General features: G+C 44.4%; 1 protein-coding gene across 3 annotated transcripts in view; it reads right to left on the minus strand.

The window, feature by feature from the left end:
• Positions 1 to 1,609: 1,609 nt before the first annotated feature.
• Positions 1,610 to 17,365, minus strand: part of SMAD3 (SMAD family member 3) — an 80,006-nt gene continuing 64,250 nt past the window's right edge. For all 3 annotated transcript variants that reach the window (XM_040599680.1, XM_040599681.1, XM_040599682.1), the window contains exons 6-9: positions 13,933 to 14,145; positions 12,422 to 12,559; positions 9,923 to 10,067; positions 1,610 to 6,604 (exon numbers count right to left, since the gene is read on the minus strand). In XM_040599680.1, coding sequence (XP_040455614.1) covers positions 6,481 to 6,604; positions 9,923 to 10,067; positions 12,422 to 12,559; positions 13,933 to 14,145 — 620 coding nt within the window. In that variant the 3' untranslated portion in view covers positions 1,610 to 6,480. The remainder of the gene's footprint in view (positions 6,605 to 9,922; positions 10,068 to 12,421; positions 12,560 to 13,932; positions 14,146 to 17,365) is intronic.

The following is a 17,365-nucleotide window of genomic DNA, read 5'->3' on the forward strand; positions in this document are numbered from 1 at the left end:
CGTGATATATTCAGGTGACAACTAGCAGAACTCGCAGCTCAGAGCTGATTTACTACATCACACTTGAGTTTTGGCAACCCCAGTACAAAACCTGGACGAGACCCTTTTATTACCACATTGTTGGAAAAGTGAGTGGAAAAAGTATTCTCGTAAATCCTGTGTCAGGAAAAACAACAAAAAATATCTGAATTTCAGTGAAACCCTAGGAGGAACATTAGGAGTTCACAGAATTAGATCATAGTGTGCCTTGGCTTAGTTCGCAATGCTATTTGGAGAATGCCCGCTCCGAGGCCAGCTGAACGCCAGTATATGTGTATTTTTCCCCTCAGTGTAGCACCTGACCTGCCTGCCTTCAACTGGAACAGCTGCTTCACTGGACATTCCATGGCCGAGTCACCTTGAGGCAGCAGGGACACATCTACGGCGTCCGGCTCTCTCCAGCTGACCAGTGTGGGTGCAAAGGGCTCCACCACCGCGCAGCTGCTGCTCTTCAAACTCGGCTGCTGTTTAATTTCCAACTCTGCCTCTTTGAGTGGCAGGGAGGAGCAGCATCACTGGTGCAAAGAGAGACCATAGACCTGAGAAGCCTGTTGCAGCAAGGAGTAACAGCCAAAAATACAGCCTGGGAGATTAAGATGGGAAAACTTTTCCACTAGGAACAAGATGCAGCCATGCGACAGCTTATCTGGGGAGGAGGTGGCCAGAATCTCTTTTGTAGGATTTTTCTTGAAGAGTTATCTGGACAAAAGCCCAGCTGACCTGATCTAGTGTTCGCAACAGTCTTGGATCAAGCACAAGGTTGGACTAGAGACCTCCAGTAGTCTCTTCCAACCATCGCTCTTCTGAACTGGTGGAACGGTGGGGCACTTGGAACCAGGCCTGAGAGAAGCCATGTCTTTCCGCAAGGCGGCACACGCTGACTGGGTGAACGCTACCGAGCTGGACCAGAAGATTAACTTCACACCTTCTCGCAAACGCACTGCGGCCCAGAGCCCACGTTTGTGCCCACCCACCCGCTGGAGGGCGGTTCACTCCCTACTGCAGGAGCGAACAACGGAGAGGTTTAACGGGTCTCCATCGCGGGACTTCAGTTCCTCAACACAAAGACATCAGAGGTGTTTCAGGGTTCTGCCTGGTGACAAGACACTGAGGACAAAGCGGTAAATACTCCCCTGCAGCTTCTGCACTTCTGAGTTTCCCAATTCACAGCTGTAAGGTGAAAGTACAGCCCCAGCTCGGTGTACCAGGCAGGGTGAACGTTTAGCTGCATCTGACCTCCCCAGCATTTTGACAATAAATCCTTTAAGCCACAGTGCTCCACTTCTACTCACCTTTGAAGCCCGTTAGTTAAAAGAACTAGTTGCAATTTTTTTTTTATCATTTCTTATATCTGGCTTTAAATTCTTAAACCAAGCTGTCCAAACTGTAAGAAGAATAAAGATCTTACCTGTAACTGGGATCTCACGCAAATTACTGGGAACAGCCTTCATCATACATACCTAAAGATGCTGCTCTCTCTGAATTACTTGTGGTTTCACAACTCCAAACGCTTCCAGTTTTTGTCCTTAAATATATTTTGCCAATATCCTTATTTTCTCATGAGCCTCAGTTTTCAAATCAAAGTTTATTAAAATGTCAAAAATAGAACTTACAGTTTCACATACGAAATAAGAGGGCATACATAGTACAGGCCTTCGGTAACAAAATAGGTGAATAATGCTTAACAAGCTAAAGCATGTAGGTGACATCACCAGTCATTAACATACAATCTCAGGTTAAGAAAAACTAAACACTAATGCAAGCATGCTCGTACATAGCTATCAAGGGGGGGATAGTTCGACCTAGCGTGAAGAAAGTAGGCTGCCTCCGTTGGGAGAGGGAGCGAGACGCATCTTGGCAGCAGAGACTGGCGCAGATTCCTCCAGTATCCACGTACCGGAGGAAATGCAAGATGAACCAAAACATTTACGGAGTAGTATGTTACTGTCTCTTTAAAGCCTCAGAAATCTGAAAAGACCTGAAGAGCACAATTCAGGGGCCCAGCTGGGAACCTGACTGGTTGTTAAAAGATAAAACGGGAACTGGGGCAAAGGCGTCCGCTGGAGAAGTCCTTGTTCAGTTTTACTGGCGAGGGTTTGTTGTGCAGTTCTGAGGTGAGCCTCTTGTTCTCACATCAGTAACTGCCTCATTTCTAGCAATCGTCAGAAAGGAACATACAAAAGATTTAATACTCTTGAGTCTTTAATGGCCCTTTCTGTTAAAAATTAAATATTTGATTCATCTGAATATTCAAGAAAGACAACATAAATACAAGAGCATGTACATAATAAAAAACGTATACTGAACTTCTTAACCATACCGCTCAAATAACTACTATATAGTGACTAATTATTTCTCGTTCTAGCTTACCAGCTTGTTTGTGAAATTCCGCTCCTCCTACCTATCCAGTACCTTAGAGAACTAGGAGAGCTCACAGATGCTGTGGGATACGGCTGAAGTCCTTCACTGAGCTGTGTTCTTCTTGCTCCTTGTGCTTTTTCCAGTTAGTAAGCAGCACAAGGCACGGATGTCAATACTTGCTGCTTGAGATGGAGTCCTGAATATTCTTCGCCCTGCAAAGGAGTCCTCTGCATGGTTCAAACTATGCTGATCCTTCAGGGGAGAGGAAACTGATTTAACTCTTTCTCAAAGGTTACCCCCCAGCAGCCTTTTCGTGGCGTATATGGGTAGCCAGAGCTTTGGGGAAATTTGTTATGATGAGATTCTCCATCTTTTGCACATACACATGCTGATTCCTGGCAATTAAATCAAATGGACAGCACTGGATTACTTCCAAGACAAGCTTAACAGAAAATACAAACTGCAAATCAGTTCAATACATTAATAATAATAAAAAAAAAATCACCACAGTCATTTAAAACCACAAGGCCATCAATATCATCTGCCAGCAGCCAGGCCCTTGTGTATGGCTACACCAATTAAAAAGAGTCAAAGTTCCTGCTAGTGACTCTCTACTAGTAACAAAAATGTATGAAATCCTGGTAAAACTAGCCAAGACTACCATTAAATGAGAAGATATTCCAGGACACACATGTAATCTAAGCTAGGGCATGGACGATCGCATACATTTGTGCTACATATCAAAGCTACTTTAATAAAGTTTTAGAAAAAAGTAAAACCAAGAAGCAGCAACGCGCAGCTCTGCGGCACCGCTGCCTACAGCGACCTACAGCCGAACGCTACCTCTTCCCTCTCGTTAGTGTCCACGTGAGTGGCGTGATTAAGCACGTCTCAGCTCTGGCGGGGAGCAAGCTTTCATCGCTACGATCCGCTGCAACCGTGCCACACAAAAGGAAGCTCAGGCCTGATGTCCCTTGGATCACACCCCTTCCCCAGCCTTTAGCTTTTCGTTTGTTGCGTGGTACAGGACTTTCCATTTGACTTTATAAGGTAACTCGAGAAACCAGAAAGCTTTTATGAATTAGTGAGAAGGCAAACAGAGGGGAGGAGAGGAAATTAATACTTTAGTGGAGATAATCTTCTCAATTTTATCTGACTGTACTGCTAGACCAGCTTACATTTTCCATTTGAAGTCATTTTACTTCAGGGATGATGAAGTGAGATTAACCCAAGTTTTTATGCATCATCTGAATCCTGTTCTTCAAAAGGCCTCTACTAATAACTGTTAGCAATTAATTATCCTTTATCAGGTAGAAGATAGAAATCTGGTTCCTAGCAGAAATCCAGGCCCAATTCTTAGTCTGGCTGAAGAGGTGAATCTGTGTGCGAACTTCATATTAAAGTCAGGGTTTATTCCAGCTTGTAGCCTTGGGGTCAGGCCGGGTTCCTGCGCACACCATCACGTGGAATGAACTCTTGACACTGCAATTCAAGATGTCATTTTTGTTGCTAATGCACAAGGCAGCACAGAGTCCAACTTCCTCCGTGATTATGCGGGCAATGAAAACAGTTTGTTCACTAAAATAAGCAAATATGACTTAAAGACACTGAGAGAGGAAACCTGGGGCCATTTTACATGGCACATTTTTTTCGCCTCTCTCACTAAAACAGCAAGTCAAATACTTCCACAAAAGTCAGGATAAATTTTTGTTTGCAACTATGTTAGAAACCTGTATCTGAAATATACGCCAAATCAATCCGCAATGACAGATAGATCTACTTTTTAAAGTATTAAAAAATACTTTTTAAAGTATTTCTACTGGCTAGAAAACAGAAAATACAGATCCTCTTATCGCACAAGGTCATGCAATCAGAAATTTAACTAAAATCAGACACATTGCAAAAATCTGAAAGAACAAAAATAAAAATAGAAATTAAAAATCCTAGAAAACCTCCAGCACTATGATACAGGCCGTGTTGCACAGTGAAAGCTCCAGTCAAAATTCCGCAAGAGGATATTGAAAAGTGCCTGTTATTGTTTAGAAGCACATCCACCACTGAAAGTCTTCCTCAGAATTTAGATTTCATCTACCAAATACAATGTCTTGTTTCTAGAAGACTCTCTCCAAAGCATCCCTTCATGACCTGGTAAAACAAACACGGGCACCGAGCCTCTTGGGTCAGCTGTGCCCGTGCCCACCAAGCAAGGGGTACATTGTACCCATCTTGCCGATGCTGCAGGCCCAGAAGTGCTGGGTTTTTTTGCAACCCAGGTGGTGGGGTTGACAGAGTGGTCTCAAAGGAACAAGCACGTCGGAAAAGCCCCTCTCCACAGAAAGGCAGGGACACAGGAGTTCCCAGTAAGCGTCTGAAATGCTATTACAAGCCAGCACCCCGTCACAGGACCCAGGTGCTCTGAAGCTGCAAACCTCAACCCAGCACGCAGGGAAACTTCCACCCAACTCAGTGGGGCCGCTCACGTTCACACCTGGGAGCACAAAAATTTGCAGGGCTAGAGCCTTCACACAAACCATTGTAAAGTCCATCCAAGTCTGTCCTTCCCAGAGCCAGATCTAGGCTTGGGTGTTTATCTTTCATATATATATATATATATATATATATATATATATAAAAAAATTAAAGGCAGAAAAAAGGATTTCCATAGGAAACTGATTATCACTTTCTCCCCTCCCCCTTCTAATATTTTGGCACAAATGCATATGATATTCAATGCAGATATAAAGAAACAGATAATTGGAGAGCACTGACAAAGTTATGAGACTTATTTGGCAAATGTGAACCATAAAAACAAGTGCTAAGGGTTTTTTCCAGTTGTAGAAGTTGTTTGCCATGAAAGTTGCTGCAGGGAAAAAAAAAATATTAAACAGTCTGGAGCATGTATGTTTAAAATGAACATTTTATAATACAAGTAAATACACACTCTCCCAATTTCTCCAGGCAAAAACACATCTCAGAGCATTTTAATCAGCTGAAATAAGTTTTAAACAGAGAGGTTTTGTGTCTGAGATGCCCTGGTTCATGCGCAGTCACACGTGACAGCATGGGATAAGCTATTAAATGGCATGTTCTGAAAATGGCAGCAAGGGCCTGTTGACTTCCATTACTAGACAGACCTGGACACAGAATTCATTAAGCCCCTAAGACTTCAGAAGTGGCAGATACCATTCAAAATACTGATAAAATAGAATACAAACTTCCTGTAGTTAATGCAAATAGACTGCACAATAACGAAGGCTTAATTTATCCAGACAGAGCTCCCCACATGACAAATGTCCGTCTGTGAGCAGCTCAAGTCAAAAGTTGCTGCAGCAATATCAGAGGAAGCCTTAAGTTTGGCCTTTTGCTTCAATGGCAATCCAGCCTGAGCCCATCAGGGTATCAGCTGCATCCCTCAGGCATGAAACAAGACTCTGCCTCCTTGTTAGCAGTCCAGCGTGGGAAATAGATTCCTTTTGGGAATGTTACCGGGGGAATTAGCTCTTGTGTGTGCTTTAAATGCTTCCTTTTCCCCTGCTGCTGCAATCCCAGGGAGGACTGGTGTGGATCAGGTGGATGGCGACAGGAGTGCAAGAGCAAGAGTCATCCCAAAGTCCCACGGTATCTGGCTTTTCAGAGATGCTGCATGACACGCTGGAGTTGTGCGAGGCAAATGGGAAGTCTCTGAGCTGCTGGTGCCTCCTGCACGCTCACACCAGCACAGAGCGCACGGCCAGGCAGGCACGGCACGGCTGGAGGCGGAGCACTGGCTTCTCTCCGCTAAAACAAAGTCCACTTTTTTATCATTATAAACTTCAGCTTCAAATTCTAACTGCAATGGCCCATAGCATTGTAACCAAAGTGCTAACAGTTTCAGTGGAAGTGGCTTAAATGGGCATTTAGTTTAAAAAACACAAAATGAAACAAAGAAAACCACTTTCTTTTTTAAAGCAGATTTTTTTTTTTCTCATCACTTCAATAACTGGGAATTTGTTGACTATGCACTATGCGTTTTGCTAAGGGTTAAGCCAATTCCTTTTTCCAGAGTCTTTGTTCCCCCACCCACCCCCAGGAGATGTTTCCTTAGGAGACACTGGAACAACGAATACTCGGGGAGCCCATTTGTGTAAGGACCTTGTCTAGCCACTGCAAAGGACCATTAAGATGCAGTTCAATCCAGCAGGGAGTACTGGTCACAGTCTGCCGCCTACAAGAAAGAAGGGTTTGGGGGGGGAGAGAAGAAAAAAAAAAAACCATAAATGTGACTTACAAAACTTTGCAAATGTGAAAAGGTTTTACAGCTACTGAAGCATTCTTTCCTGCTTAGACAATAGTCTTGCATGTGGGGCCAAAGGAATGTCTCTCTCCTCTATAACACGCTTTTGGCCTATGCTGCCAACTGCTTTTAAAAATCCTACCTTTCTCCTTACATTTCTTATGATCCCAAGGGAGCAGATCACTACATAACCTATTTACTACTCAGATTCCTGAAAACAGGCAGCATCTGATTCCCTGAAGAGAAAGTAAGGTGTTTACCTAAGCAGAATTCTTCAGTTTTATTTTGCAGACCTCGCCTAATTAAATAGCAACGTAAGCCGTTTACCAAATATGTTAAAATTTCTCTATGTATAAGACAAGGATACTCTCTTTTTTACTGTATCTTTAGGTTTTAGCAGAATGTGGAAGCGATGGAGAGAGATCACCACTCAGCTGTCCAGACTCCCTCCCGCAGCCCTGCGGAGCCCTCTCCTTGTGTGGCCAGAGCTGCCGCTGAGCATCCTTTTCGCACAGCTTGGGAGGATGCACGGGAGGCTTGAACCCTACCCTACACACGCTGTGTACGGGGCAGTCCAACAGATTTGCATTTCATCAGCTGCTTCAAAAGAAGCAGAAATGCTGCAGAGCGTAAAAAGTTGCAAAACCTATCAGAAAAGCAGAAATGTTGTTTTAAAATCCCTCAAGAGCTGGTGGCTGCGGTCAGACCTTCCTCCTCTCCTATTTGCCTCTGTATTGTCCCTGAGGCCAGACCCCATGCAGTGTCTTCAGGTGGTAAAGCAGGAAGAGATGGGGAGGGGAGGGAGGGGAGGGAGCCCGAGACAGAGGGCAAGGAGCTCTCCCTCCTCTGCTGAGGGGTGGCCTAAGCCTTATTCCAGGCAGAGAGGCAGGGACAGCTGCTGTGGAGGAGGAAGATTATGGAGAGAGAGAAATAGCCCGGAAACAGCCTTGTTTTACACCCTCATTTCCCACAGAAGCTGTTCTTGGAATCTGTTTGTGGGAGGGAGAAGCCAAAGTCTGTGGGGCCCAGGGAGAAACCGCTGCTGAAAAGGGGACCCCCTGCTCCGTGGGGCTGCCCTGCGCTCCCACCACCATCCCAGTCCCCTCGTGGCGGGGGCGAGGAGCAGGGAGAGGGTACAGCTCTGCAAGGCTTTGGCCAAGGGCTGTAACCCGCTCTGCTGGTGAATCCGGATCCCTCAAACCCTCCGAGCAGCAGCTCCCGCGGGCACCCCACCCATTCCCAGCTCAGGCGGCCGGGGCTGGCGGGCCACCAGTGCCCGGGAGTGGGCGTGTGGGCAGGGCTTGTCCCATGCGGCCGCTTCATGGTGTTTGGCATTAAAGGGTGTCTCCTGAGCTGTGCCGGCAGGAGGACCACAGGACGGTCGGGGAGAGCAGAGCACCTCTCGCTCCGTCAGGAAGCAGCACACAGACCTCGTGGGTCCCAGGAAAACCCCGTCCCCCTCCGCGCAGAGCACTTGGCTGCCCAAAACCAGCCTAACGCCGCGGTCCAACAGCCGCCCTGGCACCTCTGCACAGAAACCCACGACCCACAGGGCTACCACACTTCTGCCCACTGCACATCTATCACGGCAAACTTCATTCTGCCTTCCCACCTAGGCGACCAGCACGCTGGCTCCAGCCTTTCGGAAAGGCAAACCCTCAAAGCTCTCCGTGCCTTCAGCCTGCTCTACCAGGCTCCCGCTGGACAGAGGAGAACCTCTGCAGCACAGGCTGCTTATGCAGTTGGCTTCTCCCCTCTTCCCTCCACCAAATCCCTGGCACTCGTGAGCACTAAACACCCCACAACTAGACTGCTCAAAAGGCTAAGCAGCTGAACCAGAAATCACTGGGACAGTGCTCTGGAGGCCGCTCCCCCAGTAACGTTTTCATATATGAATCAGTTCAACAAATAAACGTGCTCGGACAAAGGCAATCAGATGTAGTATTTTGCGGCAGGGAAATGAAGGAGCAGGAGAGCAGCTTCGGTGCGGTCAGCGTGAGTGTAGGGTTTCACTGACTACAATACTCTAAATGAGATAGTTGACTTTCCGTAAGTCATGCTCATCTGGATTTCATTACGAGCCGTGGCTGCAAGCCAGGGCTGAAATGCTCTGGCCCGGGTGCACGACAATTTCAAAACAAAATGGACTCCAAACATCTGGAGAAATGAAGAAAGTGGGAGAGTAACGTGCAGGGCCCGGGCTCCAGCTGATACTATGGCATCTCCCCCGTCTGCTGCCGGCAGCTGCGAAAGGGGAGCACCAGCAGACGGCCTTGCTGCTCCAGGAGGCAGGGACTGCCCCCAGATTTTCAAATAAGGCCACAGATTTAAAGGGTATACAGTCAAGTATTTCAAAATCACATTTGGCTTAAATCCCTGCCAGCTTTCTCTCTCATAAAACGACCTTAATTTTCCAACGAATTTCATCTCCCCTACTTGTACTGTTAAACGCTGATTTCATTCCCTTCGCTACTTAGAGACATTTGCTTGCTAATGCGGTGGAGCAACAGCAACGCAAGCTATGAAGTATTCCATCCCTCACCCTGTCTCCACTGTCCCCGTGTTGTCAGAATAACCACACCACCGATGCCAAACATCAGACCCTACTGCACCTCGGTTTTATATCATCAATATTCACCGGGGAAAACAGCAACCCTGCTTCTCCTGCTGCCTCCAGTCACATTTAAGCAATTGCCCTACAACAAGCACTAAGGAAAGGATGAGGAGATTTAACTGTAACTTTGAAGCAACTCTAACAGTTCTTCCAAATACAGATTTTCAAGCCAATCTGCTTTTATTTGAATCCCACTAGTCCCTGATAAAAGAAGCATCAAACCCCACCCAAATCTGTTAGGAAGCACTCCCACTGATCCTGTCCTGATAGCAGTGTAGTCACAAGACACTCAAGCTATCCAATATACATATAATTTTAAGCAGAAATAAAAGCCATAGTTCCTACACTGGCCATCTGGATTCATCAGCTGTTCTCAGGTAAAGCTCTTGGCTCTGTGACCAAATACATGTGGTCTTCCAGGTACATCACACGATGTATGTTTTACACAAATAGGATGGGAAAAACGAGAGGCAAGATCAATCCACTCTCAACAGCTACAACCTGAAGAGACTCTGTGCTAATTCTTCATCACCTTAAAAGCTGACTGAAGCAGCTTTGCAGAACACTGCCCCAGGCTGTGAAATACAGGGGTGACGATGGCAAGCACAAGCAAAGTTTCATTCAGAAGGCCTGACCTGTATTCTGCTCCCCATCCCTTGACAAAGCTCATTCGAATCGTGCACATTCTGGTCAGCTGGTACACAGCTTCGAAGCCCTGATTTACAGACTGAGCCAAGAGAGCGGCGAATTCCTGGTTGTTAAAAATCTTCAGATTACATCCTGTGAAAAAAGAAGATGACAAGACCAAGGCATTAGCTTAACTAGATTAAGAAATCCATTTCTTTCTGAGGATGAAAAGAAACTCAAGTGTTGCTTCTCCATATCCTCAGACCATGCGACGCTGTATACAGATTGTTTAAACACAGGATTTCAGAAAAAGGAATCACGGTTGCCACACTTCCACAGCTCATATGCTGAAAAGGAAGAAAACTGTGTTACAGGACAGAGAACGATTGATGCTAGTGCCCACACAGCAGATTACAATCTGCGAGACCAGACCTGGGATCCCCATGTAGAACCTCTTCCTATCTCCTTCACATATTTCCCTTATATTGCAATTTAAAAGCCCAACTATGACCTTAATGCTTCATAAGGGCAATCACTACAGGGCCTGAAAGGAAGGAATGCACAGGCTGAAAATACGGAATCACCGGTGTTGGCTTTACATGGTGTCCATCAGCGGAAGTAACGGAGAAGCTCTGAAGTGAAACCTCTCTGGTAACCCAGAAACCAGTTATCGGGGTTAAAAAGGCTGCTAGCAGAGCTGCTTCTGCTATAATCCTCTCTTAAATTTAACTATCAGGTGCCAAAGAATTTTCCTTTAAAACTGGAGTTTTTTCCACAATGTTTAGTCCCAGCTAAGACTGAGAACAACTTATTCCACTGGTTTTAGGTGATAAAGGTGAAATACAACAACATCCATCATAGCTTAAATGAACAACTCTTTAAAAAAAAAAAAAAACAAAAAACCAACGCGTCGCTATGCTTGCTTCCTCCCGGATAACCATAAACAAGTGAAGCTTTGAAACCTGGCATGCAACTAATGCTCATTTGGGATTAGGTGTGGGCCAAGTCTGAAAAACAACCACTTGGGCTGCGACAAACTGTATTTTTCTAAGATCACTTCCGAGCCTGCTCTCCTGGGCTGGACTCATACTGTCATCTGTTTTGGGTCACGCTGCGTATAGCAAAGCATAACCGCATGCAACAACTCATCAGCTGCAGAAACAGCCACCCATTTTTGTAACCATAAAAGAGCACAGCCCAAGAGCTGTGCATCTTGCAGAGGGTTTGACGGGAAGCCGTGGCAGGCACACTGCAGTCTAAGGGGGGAAAATAAGAAGGGCGAGAGCATCAGCGCCAGGTTGAGCAGAGAAAGTGCTATGGCAAGGGAAGCAAAAAACTTGATGAGGATCAGGCTGCCAAGCGGCTCAGACTTCAGGACGGGATGGGAAGAGGTCTCTCCACGACTGTGCCTGGGAGGAGCGGGTACAACTTGATCATGTCAACAAGGGAGTGAAGAAACTGCTTCAACCCCACAAAGATTTGAAGATGAGTCTAAGAAGGCGGCCAAAGACTGTGGCAAAAGTGGGGAGAGTTGCAGTCCAAAAAATGTGCCTTAGATGAATCCACAGCGGAAGTGTGGGTTGTTTATGTCTTCAGATGTTGACTCCAGCCAGGGTGGACTCTTGTGATGTGGCTGGAGAATTAAGTCATGTTTGCAACACTGGCAGCTGCTTCCTAAGCATCTGAGAAAGGAAACCCATTAAGATGGGCCAGAGCTTGCAGCATATAGATCTCTTCTCAAAAGAAAGACAATCTTTATTCAATTACTTCTAAATTAAAGAGTTTTTTTTAAATACATATATACTTTTAACTGTAAAAAACCTAACTTTTGTAAGCCTAGCTAACTAGCTAAATTCCGTTTCAAATGGCATCCTTTCATACTAGCTCTCTTGCATGTGTCTAACAGCAAAATATTTTCTTTCCAGATAGATGCAATAAATTCTCTTGTAATCTTTCAGCATACGTTTGCTGTAACCAGAACAACAAGGTGCCTGCAAATGCGATTTCCCTAGAATAAAACTAATTCACAAAGCGTAGGGGAAAGTTTTGCTACAGAACAGATAAAAGTAACAATTTAAACCTATTACGGGTGAAGCTAAATTAAGAAAAAATCCTTACATTATATTCTTTCACTTAAATGTACAAACAAAATGATAAACATGATTTTCAGATAATTACTATGCAATAATGGACTGATAAAACATGGCACAGAACAAGTGGCAGATTCTACTCTTAGTTCTGCTTAGATCCTGAAGTACTGTTTCTTCCTACGTGTATGAACGTAGCGCAAACAATTATTGGAGCTTCCTTTATAGCTATCTTCATGCTATAAAAAATTCCCTGCTTGAATTGTCAAGTTGCTTATAACAGGGTAAAAGTTTCTGATTATTGTCCAGAACAGAGGTCAGCAGACCCGTGCCTACCTCAACAAGGAGTAGAGCTTTCCGCAGCAAGTCCCTGTTCGCAAAAGCGAAGTCTGTGTAGGATCACCGATAAGGCATCCTTACCTGGTGGAATCTTGCAAACTGTTGCTGGGTGCCAGCCGTAGCGTTGGTTGCAGTTGGGAGACTGGACGAAAATGGCACTGTCACTAAGGCACTCGGCAAACACCTCGCCGCCAATGTAGTAGAGCCTTACTCCCCTTCCTAGGAAACACATGGCAGTTTTGGTTTAGCTTAGAACAATCATCTGCAAAGTCTGCAAGAGGAGCTGCTAGAGACGTGGGCAACCTCTGAACGAGACAGCTCGCCAAAAGCAGCTAAACTATGAATGATGGAAAATGAAAACCACCTCTTCTGACCCATGGGTACTCCCACCGGGGAGCCGCAAAGTTGCTCTGAGAGCGAGTTAAGGTGAGGGAGGTGGGAGGATCAATTTATAAAGTCAGAATTGCACTCCCCGGTCCCACTGTAAATCACAGCCTGGACTGCATCCATTCACCACCTCACAGACTGCTTACTCTAACACGCACGTCTGACATTTTCCATACAAACATTCTATCAGTTAACGTATGGTTTTCAACCTTTTCTGAAAGTCTTCGCAGCTGGATACAATGTGTTTGTTTATTTACTTAGTGATTTGGAATTAAACTATACAACATTTTCAAATCATTGCCTTTTGCTTCAGATCATATTGTATACAAGGACAAACATGTGTTTCCCACAGGAGTTTACACAAATTATTAAAATCTCAGTTAATAAAGAAACCAATTTTGGGAATACATCCTTGTTGCTCAAATAAAGACTTGCTGCGGTCTCACATTCCTAGCTGAATATTGCTTTCATCCTTCCATAGAGCATAAGGAGCCTGCTGAATTTAAAGTCTGATTTCTGAATCTTGGTTAGGTGTTGGGGGTTGGGTTTTTTTGGTCCTAGAAATCATATTAGAAACAAGCAAAGAAAGATGCTCCTATATGAAGTTTACTGCTCAGGAAAGGGTATAAAGGGGAGAAAAATTAGGACAAAAACCACGTTCATTTTTTATAGAAGTCAGCAGAAAACACAGCAAAGCATAAGCAATTTTGCTTTTTATTAAAATTGCATAAATTTGAGATAGTCTATTTAGCCCAAGTTTAACTGAAAAACTCCCTGAACATTACTTTGCAGTAAAAGCAGGAAAAGTGGAAACCGAGATGAAAATCAAGGAAATAAGTTTCCATTTATAAACTAACGGTCAGTTAGAAAACAAAACAGTGCAGGAGGGAAAATGAATACAGCAGATTATCACTAACATCCATCCAAATACAGAAGAGTGCACGCAGAAGTTTGAATTCTGTCTCTATTACACGCAGCAATTTTAGTGTTCCTCAGTGCATTGTTTTAATTATACTTTTATGAAAAAACACAATTAGTGTTCCTTTATGGAAGATTAGCCTGCTAAAACACCATGGCTATTAAAACATTGCAGTGTTCTGAAACTGACGGAGCTGCATGCCGAGCAGCTAGATAAAAAGCTTTACACACAGGTCTCCACCTTCCACCTTGAAAGACACTGACTAAACCAAGGAAACAGAAATTACCGATGTGTCGTCTTGTGAGTTCCACTGCCGCATTTCTGTTCACATTAGACAGTAAACCAAGGCAGAAGCGTTCAGAATTAGATGGGTCAGTGAAACCATCCACGGTCATAGAGGGCTGAGAGGCATGGAAAGTCTCTCCCACTCGCTGGTTGAGTTCATAGTAGGATATCGAGCACCAGAAAGCTGGCTCGCAGTAGGTAACAGGCTGCAGATCTGCACAAAAATAAAAAGCAAAATGAATCACAGGCCCTCGGGCGGGGAAAGGGGGATGAAAAAACCCGACTGTTTTGAAATATTGTTCTGCTTCATTCCTTGGGCTCACTTTAACCACCAAACTTTAATTACTTGACAGATTTTAATGGACTGCAGCTAGAAAGTTACATCACTCCTGAAGCTTTTGGCACATGGAACAATCACAAACAGGCGAAGATATTAGTCACTTAGCAAGTGGGGTGTCACTTAACTATCTTCATACTCGCAGAAAATTTAAAAAAATAACCTTAGCTTTACTATGAAATGTGGGATCACTTTTAGGTAGCCAGTACCCTAAGAAGGAGAAAAGGAGAGAAAAGGAAGAAACAGAAAGAGTAGACCACAAATCTGCTTTCAGTAACACGGGTCTCCAGAACCCTAATGCTGTGCACTTACACTAAGTCCAACTTTTGTTCTTACTGACTCTGTTACAATTTCTCTGGCACTGATGAAAACAGTACAGCTGTCTGAAATATGCATCAAATTGTACGTAAGACTGGCATCAAAGTGATTTGAAAATTAGATACTTTCTTCCAGTGCACTTGATCTCAAATTATTAAAAGAAATCCAGTTCCCCAGTAGATGATGGCACGCCTTTTTTATTGGGGTTATAGTTTGACTCAACCTGTGGAGCGAAGCGAAAGGACCAAAGTTCACGAGCAGGCTGAGGCAATCTCAGGAAGACAATACTTCATACACAAGAAAGGTAGGACATTCAAATGGCATCAAATGATTTAATTGCTCGCACTAAATCCAATGAGATTTCAGCAGAGGAAGGCTCAGGTCAGATTTCCAGGAAATAATGCACTAGATGGTGCCCAGTCCTGCTGTGAGCCAAGAATCTGCTGAGCAGAGGAAGTGAAAAGCAGACGAAGCTAATTGATAAGTGCTCTATTCCCCACATTCAATGCAAGAATTAAAAGCGAGAGAAGAATTTCCTCCAGTCCTCCCCCCAGTTTATCACTTCATCCTCACTCAAATGGTACTTACAAGCGGAACACAGAGCTTCCCATCTGGGCAAAGAGTTAATATCAAGCAGCAAACCCCAGCTTTTTCCATAGGCTTTCCCATCTGTTGCTCCTGCAAGGCTTCAGCAAATCTGGGGCTTAACAGATCAGCTCCAAAAGTCAAAGATAGGTTTTTAGCATCCCAGCTTCCTCTCACACTGAATAGAGTGTCTCCACAGAGGTTTGAGAGTAATTTCTCATCTGGTACCTGCTGTTACTCTGTAACCTTTAGAAACTGGTTGAAGAGCCTGGCTCTAGCCAAAAGACATGCTGGTTTCCTCTTTATTACTGTGGTGTATGAGTTCCCTAAGTAGCTAACAATGAGAAAAAAAACTTCGGTTTCTGCTTTGTTATAAACTTTGCTGACAGCAAATAAGGAATTGAGTAAAAGTGAATCTGGGGAACTCTGTAATCCTTAGTAGATTTTCAAAGTCTGTGAATTTTGGACCTTATACCCATTCCCAGCTTCTTTCAGTCTCTCTCTTTCCTTAATTGTATCATCAGAAAGAAAAACGCTCTATCACAAGCAAAGCTCAATGTTCCTGCTCTCTTCCACACATTACACCCACAAAGCAAAAGCGTATCCTCCTCTTAAGGAAAAGGACATAATGTTCAAAACAAAAGCTAACAGAAGGCAGCTCAACAGGACAGGGGTTGCTGCATCAGCTTAAGAGATCTGGTAAGCATACCTGCTGTTTCGTCACATTTTAAATAATTTTATAGCTTAAAGCAAGCCCCTCTCCTGAGATGCACAGATGATATCAAACACAACCAGGAGCCACACAGGTTTACTGTCTCTGCCTTTTTTTCTTGTATGACATACTTGGTTTTCCCACTGGAAACTGCCACATCAGGCATATTTCTCCCATACCAGCCTCATTTCATCAATTAGCGGCTGTGGCCTGCAGCAGCAGTCTGTACACGTCACAACTGACTCTGGGCTTCACGACACCAGTGCCATTTGTATAGAGGTACAGCAAATACCAGCACTAACCAGAGTCTCTTCAGGTGTGCCCACCCACTTAAGAAAACAGACTGTGCTCCACATGACTGTGCTCTTACTCCACAGCCAGTGCCTTTCTAATTGTAAGGCTGCTCGGCTCCAGAAAAAACAAATCAACTTTTCTTGATCCTTAAGTAACGTCCTCAGATGGGTACTATTCGAGTTATAAAAACACCAGAGCTTGTATTGCTCTCTATGGTTTCGTGGTCCTTTCCTTCAGAAACCACCTCCGTTTGGTTGCGACTCAAGGGAACTGTGGATTCCCCACTGAAGGATGTACGGAAATCTTATTTCCGGCTTATTTGCCACTTGAGGAAAGACACAAACCAACAAATCCTATTTTGAAGAAAAACTTGTCTCTAAAAAATGCAACCAAGCTCTTAACAATGCTGCTTTCTCCAGTGATTTGTGGTCTTAGGCTTCAGCTTAAGCTGTCATGGGATGGGCAAGCCTCCTCTTGTGTTAGATCAGTCCTGAATATTCATTTTCAATTCATGGATTTACTGTTCGGGGAAAAGTAAGAGAACATAGCTCCACTAAAGCCAAAGAATCCTGAGGGGGTACACAATCAACTAAAACATGATGCACTAAACCCAAGCAAATCCTGCCTGAATCTTCTCTATACAATTTCAACCTTGACTCACTACAGCTTCGCTTTCACAAACGTCCACCGAGTGTTGGGATGCTACCCATACTGCATCTTCCCTACAACATGAGAGTACTCTCTGTCCAGCTGCGGAGGAAAAAAGATCTGCTGGCTGCTTTGCACTCTCAACAACGTGCCCAAGAACAGCTGTTAGCTTACTTTCAGTTAATGCATTTGATTCACAATGTATATCAGAAATTACCGATACATGTTTTCCAGCGGTGTTAGTTGCAGCCACATTAATTCTAACTCCTTTCTCAGAACCAGAAAGATAAATAGGCATGCATGCTCCCTTCCCCTCTGTACTTTGAGAAGGGCTGCCTTTTCACTCCTTTGGGAAACAGCGTTTCAACACAGAGAGTAACAGAGGCTTATGTTCCTGATGGATTTGACCGTAGGGTATGTGCTTATTTCACTTACAGCTTTTGCGTCAAGTCTTTTGCGGAGCAAACACTGACAATGGATTTCCTGTACACCAAGGGACTGCCTCGCTCCAAAATAACAATATGCATGCAACCGCAGGCC

The sequence above is a fragment of the Falco naumanni genome, chromosome 7 (assembly GCF_017639655.2).
Source record: "Falco naumanni isolate bFalNau1 chromosome 7, bFalNau1.pat, whole genome shotgun sequence".
Classification (NCBI taxonomy): Eukaryota; Metazoa; Chordata; class Aves; order Falconiformes; family Falconidae; genus Falco; species Falco naumanni.